The sequence below is a fragment of the Pteropus alecto genome, unplaced genomic scaffold (assembly GCF_000325575.1).
Source record: "Pteropus alecto unplaced genomic scaffold, ASM32557v1 scaffold11, whole genome shotgun sequence".
NCBI lineage: Eukaryota > Metazoa > Chordata > Mammalia > Chiroptera > Pteropodidae > Pteropus > Pteropus alecto.
This window is the reverse complement of record NW_006431956.1, coordinates 14,029,362-14,040,019: the sequence shown is the minus strand read 5'-3', so window position 1 is coordinate 14,040,019 and position 10,658 is coordinate 14,029,362. Positions and strand designations below refer to the sequence as shown.

The following is a 10,658-nucleotide window of genomic DNA, read 5'->3' as shown; positions in this document are numbered from 1 at the left end:
ATATCGGGAAGCAGAAAAAGGAGATAGGGACCAAGAAAAAAAATTGTGGAAATTAGAGAAGGAAGAATGTATCCATTCTCTCTTTAACCAAGTCTCATCTGCCCCCCACAGAACTTGCTGCATCTCTTCCAGAAGCTTATCTCTTTCCTCAGCCTGCAGTCACTTCTGTGGATATGGGGTTACTATGGTAAAACTCAAGTACTATGGCATTTTGGGAGGAGAGATGTAGCTCATCATTTTTTTTAATATCATACCAGCAAAGGTAATAGACAAAGATGATTATCTTTCGAAGGCAACATTTGTTAGGTATAAGAACTTCACCTCTTCCTTTAGCACTAGCTAATGGCAGACCTAACTCTTACCTGGGAATGGAAGATAAAGTTCTATCTAGCTCTTGTATCAGTCGTAACTAAGTAGAGAACACGTATGATTAGCCACTGGGAATGAGGGGCATCGTTTAAAGTCAGGGCTTTAAAGTCAACGGGCGTATCTTTTGCACTTGCGGGTTAGTGGGTACCCCACTTGTTTCTGCCTCACCCTGTGATAGCTGACTGGGATGTCAACATTTCTGAGAGGTATCTCGATGAACTGAGCATCCATAATACTTGAGAGCAGTTCTTTCCCTGGAACATTCTAGAATCACCAGTGCCTGGGCCATTCGAGAATCTCACTTACCATGGAACATTCTAGAATCAGCAGTGTCTGACCTCTGGCCCACACCAATGAAGTCAGACTCTGGCAGTGGTGCTTGGGTGTCAATATTTTTGTTAAAGGCCTCAGGTGATTCCAGTGGGTGACCAAGATTAAGGGCCATTCTCCTAGACTGGTAAGACTGGAGAACAGGGGCTGACATGAACAGAGTTTTCATGGGTTTCTTGACCTGCTGAGGCTCCTTTTGTCTCCCTCGACATTCTTTCTACCCTATTTAAATCTACCCACCCCACTGTGTCGGCATCAAATTTCTTTTCCTGAAAATAATCTATCGATTCTTAAAAGAAAATGCTAAAATAGGATATGCTCTACAGTCTAGGATTTTCCAGTGATTTAATTATCTAATTACTGGAGCCGGCTGCCAAGCACAAAAGATTTCATCCAGTTTCACTGTTTTATAAGACAGTTCAAAGAACATTTGAATTTTAATTCAATTTTCGTTCTTTTGAGACTATTCTACAGAGTTTTGTATATCTCTAATGATAGCTCCATTATTGGACTTATAATCACTTTGGGGCTGCACTTTGCTTTTGGGGTGTATAATACGTATGCTGGAGGAGAACTGGTGCTGAGATGTCTTAATTATTTAAAACTGTTTTTGTCTTAAATAGACTCCCCTGACTGGAAAGACAGAGGCTTGATGGGGAGGAAGGTGACAGAGACAAAGGAAATACAAAGACTGAGCAGAAGCAGCAGCAGCCAGGTTAGCAAACAAAGTCCTTACCTTTCCCCATGCGCCTGCTCTTTAGAAATGTACACACTTCTAAGCTCAGGAGCACATCTGCTCACTGTTCTGTTCCCCAAAGCCAGAAAAACCAAACAGTTTGGGGCAATAAAGGAACTCGTGTGGTTAAGAAAACATTTCCAGACCTTGACTGGAGAGCTTCTTTGAGAAGCTACAATTCTGCAACTGAGCCACCACAGTTCAAGGGTCAAAACATTTCCAGACCTTGACTGGAGAGCTTCTTTGTTTGAGAAGCTACGATTCTGCAACTGAGCCACCACAGTTCAAGGGTTGCAAGGAGTGGCAAGTTATGGGAGACCCCTCCTAGCCAGCCAGGGGGCCAAACAATGCCAGCCACCAACAGGGTGATGCCACAGCCACGCACACCACACCACACCACACGCACACCACAACCTTGGTATCGAATTTGCCAAATTCCACCCTTGTCCCTCTAAAAACAGATGCTCACTTTTGAAAGCAGTAGGTACTACCATACAAACAATGCATTATTGAATGTTCCTGGGAAGGTCCCCTGAGGAGCGACAATTTCCAAATGGCCAGGAGGTGGTACTACAAGGCAGGAGCGCTGTGAGAAGGGGCTTGCCCTCCATAAACCCTGGGCAAGAACCCAGGAGAAGACAGGCTCCCTCTGGCCTGCACATGTGTCATCTGGCTTGCAGAGCACTAAATAATTGGTTTTTAATTATTTTCCAACATTTTTAGAATGCATACAGATATTTCATATAAAACTTACATTTCCTGATTCCACTGAAATGTTGAAATGTCTAGGAACTCTGATTCTATCAGGTTAAGAGATGGGTGGAGCTGAGTGGTGACTGCCCTTGGGAGGGGCCACTTTGTCACTGTCTCTCCTCCACTTCACTTGTTAAGTTATCGCCTGGACCCTGTGTGCACTGGACTTTGTCACTTCAGCACACACCCTCAGCCCAATCCGCACACTTCATTTCATTGCAAAGCATCTTTAAATAAAACTGCAAAGCAAGGAGAGGCGAATGCGAAGGATGGGGAACTTCACAGAGGATATGATTCAGAAGAGGATTTAAATGAATTTGCCTGGATGCCCAAGGTATCTGGGTTGTTGTCTGAGAGACAGAGTTGCCGTGGAGACCTGAGCCCTGAGCCCTGAGCCCTGCAGTCTGGTCTATCAGCCCTCACAACCCATGACGGGGCCTCTGGGCAGGTCTCTTAAGCCAGCTGCCTTTCTGTTTATCTTCCAGTAGGTAGATGGCTTAATTAGCTTAATTAGGTGGTAGGAACTACAGGGCTCATGCATCTGTGAGCTGAAGGGAGAGAGAAGCTGCGGTTTGAAGCCCTTTTTTTTAATTGGGCTTCCTTGGCTTGGGCAGCTCCACCCCACTGGCTTCTGAGGATGCTCCTGGATCCTGGGCGGGTTTGCCTTTTACCAATGTTAGAACTTCTCCAAGTCAGGGAGGCCGCCTGGATTTAGTCTAAGCCAGCTCTACATCCTCAGTGATCAATCTCCCACCGAAGGCAGGAGGCATGAGGTTGATACATGAAGCAAAAACATGATCTCACGCAGAGAGGCACCATCCCAGCTCTTCGGTACGCAGAATCAGAAGATACATTATTCGGCTTCGTCAGATTTATGAGATTTGCTCACCAAGATTCCCGACAGGAAGCATCATTTTCCCTCCCCTTTGGAGCCCATAGAGTTCATATATTAACAGTGGGACAGGGTAAGGAAAATACTGTGGAACGCACCATTTTTTTTCCTTCAACGAACCATCCATAATGGCGTCTCTTCCTTATGAATTAATCTTCTAGTTTAAACTCATGTTTCTAAATACATCATAGATCCTTGCCAAAAAAAAAAGCTTATCTGCCTGTCACACCATCATGCACACTCACTGGAGAGAAGCAAGGAGCCCAGATACTAAGCAGGAAGTCTTAACTGGCTGTTAGAAGGCCCCACTCCACAGGGCTCCTCTGTTTTCAGCTGTCCTCCAAGAGCAGATGTCTAATGCTTTTTTCATGTGTAAAAGCATGCACGGCTTAAAGAAGTGGTGATACACTGACTTCAGTTTCAGTGGAAGGCTCTAGGCAAAGATTACGTGTTTCTATTGTTCTACTATTTAGGTCTTTGGTTCATGGAAACGATGGGAGAAAGAACCCTGTGGGGCAGGGGTGTGGGAGGAGGAGAACAAGACAGAGGAGACCGGACTTCGGGCAACAAGACAGATGACATCACCCACAAGGAACACGGTCTGTACCTGGAGCTGTCGCATCTGCTGCAGCTGGAGCCTGAGTTCGGCCACACTCCGCCTCATGTCGAGCAGGCTCATGTGGATGGCCGGGGTGCCGGCAGCCAGGGGCTGGCTGGGCGGCCCTGTGGGCTCCAGGGCGCTGAGAGTCTTTCCGCCAGAAACATGGGGACCTCCTATGGGAAAAGAGCAGCAAAGCACCTCAGAATGCCAGAAAGCAAAGTCTAAGCTCAGTCCCATCCCAACATGGATGACTGGTCACTCTAAAATGGACCATGTCTTTCATGGTGAATTAAAAAAAAAAATTATGTTGGTCATCTCAATGGCAAAAATAAGGTATCAAGTTTAAATAAATTATAGAAACTTCATACAGTGTTATAATGTACGGTCTGTAAAATCATGTTCTAGAATTTTAGCACCAAAGGAAGTGCAATATGTACAGCATGATGCCATGTTAAGGAACCTAGCTGTCTGTCTGTGTGTCTGTGTCTCTGTCTAGCTGCATATCTTCTTTAAATGTACACAGAGAAAAGGATCGGATGTATATATAACAAAGTATTAACAGTATCTCCAGCTGATGGTATTCCATGAGTTTTATACTTTTTAATACTTTTTTTTTTTGGTATTTTTAAATTTGCAGAGTGAATATCTGTAATTTTATAACAGAAAAATCGTTTTAAAATTCTAGGGCCTAACACAGCGTACCACTATGACTATTTCCCGCAGGCAGATGTACCATACCCAAGAACATGCACTTACTTCTGGGCAGAGATTCCGCTGATCCCCAAGGGGAAACTAATAAGAACTGAGGACTCTCCCGAATCCTTTTGGGTTTCCAGACCAGAAGAAGCAGGACCTCTGCCTGCATCTCCTTTAGTGAGAAAATCAGGTGTGATGTGAAACTTCTTCAGGAGAGGAATCAGAAAGGCAGCAGAAAGAAACTCTACCTAGTTTTCCGCTTGCCATAAACTTTGGCTCCTTGAGTCTAACTTAAATAGCCTCACGCACTTTATAAGTCCCTCTGGGAAGGGCCCGTTTGACCAAGTTTGCTTTAAAAACGCCTCCAAAAGGATCCCAAGTAGCACTTATAAGATGAGCATGGTATGAGAATCGAGTGGAAGTACTATTTCCTTTTTAGGACAATGTGATTCTATGGAACAGGTGCCCAGAGTAGAATCCTTATCACACACACATTTCTGAAGGGGTTGTTAAGCTTTCCTGTAAAGGACAAAGTGGAAGGTTTGCAATAGGCCAGGCTGGCCTCGCACGACAGGACCCTGTGTTCCTTTGCATGCCGTGGAATGGTTACAGCCCAGTGGCCTCTCTTTCCATCTCGACTTGGCAACCATGAGAACCTGGTGCACGCAGCCTGGCAAGCCTCACAGAGCTGCTGCCATGAGCCATAGGTGGCATGCCAGTGAGTGAGGGAGTGCCTTACAACCTCCTGCTTACCGCCTGGCCTCAGCAACACCATCGGGGAGCTGACGGCACGGCAAGTTCCTCACCCTGAGAGTACCCCTCAACCGGCCTCTCGTGGTCCCCTTGGGGCGGTCAGGGGGAGCAGACCAGGAAGCATGTGAAGGGTTTCCAAAGGAACCCCAGCAGACCAGATGTACTTTTGCCATTTTTCTGAGCCTAACTGGTCACTTTGATCACCACCATGGCTCTGACCAACTTTTGGCAGTTTCCCACCCCCAAATCAAAATCGCCCTCAAAAAGCAAGATTTGCCATCTCTGCAAATGTTCTGAAGAATATTCTCCAACCGTGAAGGCCTTCACTAAAAGGACATCCAGTAACATTTCCAGAAACGTCATATTAGAGGTAACAGCAACTTCACGCTCAGGTATTCCGAGAGAATCACGATAAACCGGAATCTTTTCTTTTAGAATTGGTCAAAAAGTTACTTTATCATCATTTCATACGCACAGGAGTAGGCATGTGTGAACACAGACACTCACACGCATGCATGCACACACATACGCACACCATATGATGTTTGTACAAAACCACGATCAAGATATTTCTCCAACAAAAATGACACTGTGCTCGGGAGCTCCCTCCCGTTCGGTAATAAGAACTTGTGCTAATTTCTCAGCCAAACGAAGGCACACGTTCCTTCCGAATCCACCTTCTCCTTACACGTTCTGAGGGCACCAGGGCACCTCACAGACCTCCTGCATGGAAGAGAGGCTCGAGTCTCCCTACCATCTGTTAGAGCTGAATGCCAATAACTGGTTGAAAAAATACCTTTCACAACCAAATTTAGTTATGGAATCTAGACTCGCTTGTAACAATTTTTTCATCTATAAACAATCCACTAAAATTGGTTTCTAACTCCATCATTCGCTGACACCGCTCTTTATCAGGTGGCTAGTGGTCAGTTGTTAACCCAGTAGATGATGAGCGGACCTGGCATCTCTTTGGTGTGATGCTGGGCTCTGTCAGCCACTTCTTTCCTTTTCAATTTGCAACTTCCCCGTCTCTTGTCTTCTTACCTCTCTGCTTCTCCGACTTGGTCAATCTCTTTTCTAACTTTTTCCTCGGCCGACCTTTTTCAATCCTGGCCTGTTCTGTCCTGGGCCTGCTTCCCCAATCTCCGGGCACGCTTTCTCAGGAGGTCATTTCCACCATCACCACCTGCCACGGTCTCCCACATCTTTGTCTCCAGCATACAATTCTCTTCAGATCCACATGCCAATCCCTTCACTTCACTCCAGGACTTTTCTAGAAGCAAGTCCAATCATTATTTCTATTGACCTTCCCCAGACCTCTTTCTGTCTCTATCGGCCTGTTTTCAGCCAGTGGCACTATTATTCACTCAACTATTTAAACCAGAAACCTGGAAATCATTCTCAGTATCCACTTTCTGGTTGTGTGACCTTGGCTAAGTAACTTAACTTCTCTCCAGGTCAGTTACCTCATCCGTAAAATGGATGTAAGGGTTATTGAGTGAGATAATGGAATAAGCACATGTAAACTGCTTAGTCTGGTGTTTGGCACAGAGGGGGAACCACCTCCTCCCCCCTCACCGCCTCAACTGCAGTCAGCTGTGATTATTATTTCCCTGTGCAGACTGGGCAGGAGGATCCTCTGCCAGCCTCCCCTCCTCACCTGGAGTGTCAGCAGGTACAGAAGGCTGGGGTGGCAGCAGCAGGCTGAGATCTATAGGTAGGTAACCCAAAATCTACAGATGGAGCTGGATCTGGTAGGTGGGGACCCTGAGTGGTGAATGAGGTCCCCTTCAGATTAGATTCACAGGACCTGAGATCTGCTCTCCCTACCCACACTTGGGGTAGTCACATTCTGCTTCCAACATGCCTGGCCGAGTAAGGAGTGTCACTGTGCAATTTGTCCTCAGAACCTCACTCCTCTGTGTCCATGTCACCCTTTCCAGGCAGAGGTTTCCCCTTTCTCCTACCAAATCCACTCTAAGGTGATTTACTTCAGTCGAGTATATCTTAATATGAATCTTATTAAATGTAAATTTGATATAAATTTAAGGTATCCTGTTGTGATCGAAAAAACAAACAAACATGGGTTTGGGGGTTGGCCAAACTGGCTGAGACTTTTACTAGCTGTGTGGCTAACATCTTCTTTACAGGGTTATGTGTGTTAAATGATCTAATACACAGTATATAACACGTCATATACCTTTGAAATGGGAGGTTCCTTCTGTTCTCACATCCATAGTAAACCAAATAGTCCTACAGTAATAGGAAGCCTGGGTTTCCCTTTCTGATGGCCAAATGAGCTGCTTGACCTCTATAGTTTTCCATGTACTTGTCTACAGAACAAGCATAATACTTCTTGTCTTATAGCTTACTTCCTAGGATTCTGGAAGAATTAATATATTCTGTGCACTGTACCCGGCTACTATGGCAACAAAAGCCCTGTGGACCACATCTAGCCCTGACACATTAGAACGAGAAAGACCAAACTCAGCAGAGACGCGGGGGAGCACACGCGCATGGCTGTTGCCCGTGGCTTCACAATTTGGCTCAGCCTTTCAGAAGAGAAAACTTGCAGCGTGTCACCACAGATATTCAAATGTTCATCCCTTTGGACTTATTGATTCCACTTTGGGAAATACAACCGAAGGAAATGACATCTGCTCCTTCCCCCATGCTCCAAAAAAAGACACTTACAAAATTTTTCAAAACAAATAAATGAAACAACTTATGGAACTTTAAAGGGGCTGGGGCCCCTGAACACAAAAGAATGAGAAACAAATGACAGGTGGGCGCACTATGTGGATGTATGTCACAAGTGTGCAAGTGTGTTCAGTCTTATCTGGAATATAGGAATAACGATTATCATCCTATCCCATGAGGATGTGTCAGGAGTTAATGAGCCCATGTGTGAAAGTACCCAGAACAGTGCCTGGTGCATGGAAAATGTTTCTCATGATGATGATGATGATGACGATGATGATGATGTTGCCCAAAGTGCAAAGGAATAAAAGGAGAATACAAATGGCATGTACATATTGATCAGAACAATGATATCGGGTACTAATCATTTCTGGACTAGAATCTAGAATGGAAGCTTTTAGTGTTCAGTAGGTTCTTTCTGTTCCCTCCAAGTGTATTCAGAATAATTGACACATACCATTTTATAACTTTAAGGTGAACAACATGTTGATTTGATATGCTTATATACTGCCATATGCTTACCACTGTAGTGTTAGCTAACACAATCATGTCACATAATTACCATTTCTTTTTCGTGGTGAGAACACTTAAGAGGTACTTTCTTGGCCACTTTCAAGTATACAGTACAGGATTATTATCTATCATCACAATGCTATGCATTAGATCCTCAGAACTTACTCATCTTCTAACTGGAAGTTTGTACTTTTTGACCAACATCCCATTTCCCCCACCCCTAGCCCCTGGTCACCACCATTCCACTCTCTTTCTATGAGTTCAATAGGCTCCTTCTTTTCTTATGTTCTTAATAGATAAGAAAATAAATGAATGAATAAATAAATATCTACAAAAGAAACTGACGCTTGCATGTGAAGCTTAGCAATTTCCGTGAAATGACCTCTGCCTGCAGCCAAGGTCACTGATTGATTTCTAAGTAAACCAACAAACCCCACAAGGATGGGAGTGTGGGAAGACCAGCATGCTGGCTTTAAGCTCGACTGCCTTTACTTAGCTAGTCCGGCAGCAGGACTAAGAGGCCTCTGCTGAAGTTCCAAATTCTGTCCATTCTACCGCGCAGCACGACACTGCGGCTTCCCAAAATTAGGGGTTCGCCCAACTTGCCACATGCTTCCTGTGTAATTCAGGAGCCGAACATCTCCCTGGTACTGATTTCTATTTATAACCCAGTGGGAAGGAAGACCTCAAATTCTTGAGAGAGGCCTGCTGTGAGCCTGCCGAATAAGATGTGCATCAAAATATACCTGGACACCAGTCAGCTCCACTAGTACCATAAACGAGGCCTCCTTTGGAGGAATGCTGGCATTTAACAAGCAAGCCCTGGTCTAAGGCTACTTTCTCTCATCTTGACCACTGGTGGTTCTTTATCAGCTCTCATCCCTTCTCACACTTCCCAGACTACAGCTGGGCCGAGGTCCTTCTCCAGTGTAGAACCTTCCAATGGCTTCACTTTGCACTCAGAATATTATCTAAATTCCTTACCATGCATTTGCACCTGCTTTTCCCTCATCCCGGACAGCTTTTTCCCTCCCCCTTCACTTATCTAAGTCCTATTTAACTTTCAGGCCTCCGTTTGTGTCATTTTCTCAAAGAAATGCCTTGGTTTAGGCTAGATCTGTTGGTTAAACATTCATCCTGCACTTTTTCGTAATACACGACAATAATAATTATCTGTTCCATATTCATTTTCTCTACAGGATTAGGAATTCTAGGCAGGTGGCCGTGTCTGAATCACACCCACTGTCCTTGCCAAGTACCAGGCACCTGTTTATTTGTTGGATGTCTGGCCATATAAATGAGTGAATGAATGAATAGCGAATAAATGAATAAAGGTTGAAGGGAGCAGGGAAGGTGCCATGGTACAGGGCGTTATCCGGGCAGGCCCTGAAATCACTCCAAATAGGTGACTTGGGGAAAGGTTAAGTACTTCTGGGACAACCAGAGCTCATCAAAGGCAGCCCGCATATCTCCTGGGGCTCTGAAGAACGCTTACCTGCACTTTCTGTGTGGTTCTTACTGGTCGTAGACTTCATCATTTTCTCGCTGAATAAAAGAAAAAGAGATTCAGCTACACAGTTTCCAAAAATGCCTTTCCCCCCGTTCCATTCATTATTCTAAGCAATCAGCAGTGGGTAGTGATGGTATCAAGCAATGAGGGTATTTTAGCATCAGCACCACTATTGGCCGGAATGGAAAAGGCTTTCCAGGTGTGCATCTGACGCTGCCGGTGGGATGCAGCTGGTGGGCACTCATGACTTTCAGATGATGGTGGATGTAGAGACGTGTGGATGGCGGTTGCAGGCACTGCGCAGTGGTCCATGAAGCCACATGCACTGGGAAGCCCATTTACCCTTCTTGGGCCGAAGTGTTACCTTCGACCAAGAATTACCAGAAGAAACAAACAAACAAACAAAACAAACCATGATTCAGAGAGATGTGAATATTTTCAGCCTTGAAATGATTACAAGAAAACGGATTTGAATGAATGAATTATCTTAATGATTAAAGAGAAACAGATTGAATTATTTTTAATTCATTTGCTTTCTTCTTTTTACCTAGATGCATCTTTGCTATTACTTGTAAAGGGCCCTTTAAAAAGCGCAGACTGAACAAGGCCAGTTAAATTGGCAATCTGTTTCTCCATGGCTTGCATCCTCTCTCTGTAAAACAAGAGAATTGTTTGTTAAAGCTTTATTGACTTTCAGACTGGTTTGTCTAGGTGAATGATCACCTGAAGGTTATAAAAGGTACCACCTAGGAGGCCATCAAAGTGCACCTTAACCTGGCTCTGGGAATGGGAAGACTGCAACTAA

General features: G+C 44.7%; 1 protein-coding gene across 10 annotated transcripts in view; it reads right to left on the bottom strand.

Moving 5' to 3' along the window:
* KIAA1217 (KIAA1217 ortholog) overlaps positions 1-10,658 on the bottom strand; it is a 268,562-nt gene that overhangs the window by 34,784 nt on the left and 223,120 nt on the right. For 5 of the 10 annotated variants that reach the window (XM_015585618.2, XM_015585617.2, XM_015585622.2 and 2 more), the window contains 3 exons: positions 10,401-10,505; positions 9,839-9,888; positions 3,688-3,854 (listed from right to left, as the gene is read on the bottom strand). In XM_015585618.2, the coding sequence (XP_015441104.1) occupies positions 3,688-3,854; positions 9,839-9,888; positions 10,401-10,505 (322 nt within the window). The remainder of the gene's footprint in view (positions 1-3,687; positions 3,855-9,838; positions 9,889-10,400; positions 10,506-10,658) is intronic. The other 5 variants (XM_015585625.2, XM_015585624.2, XM_015585619.1 and 2 more) reach the window with 1 other exon arrangement.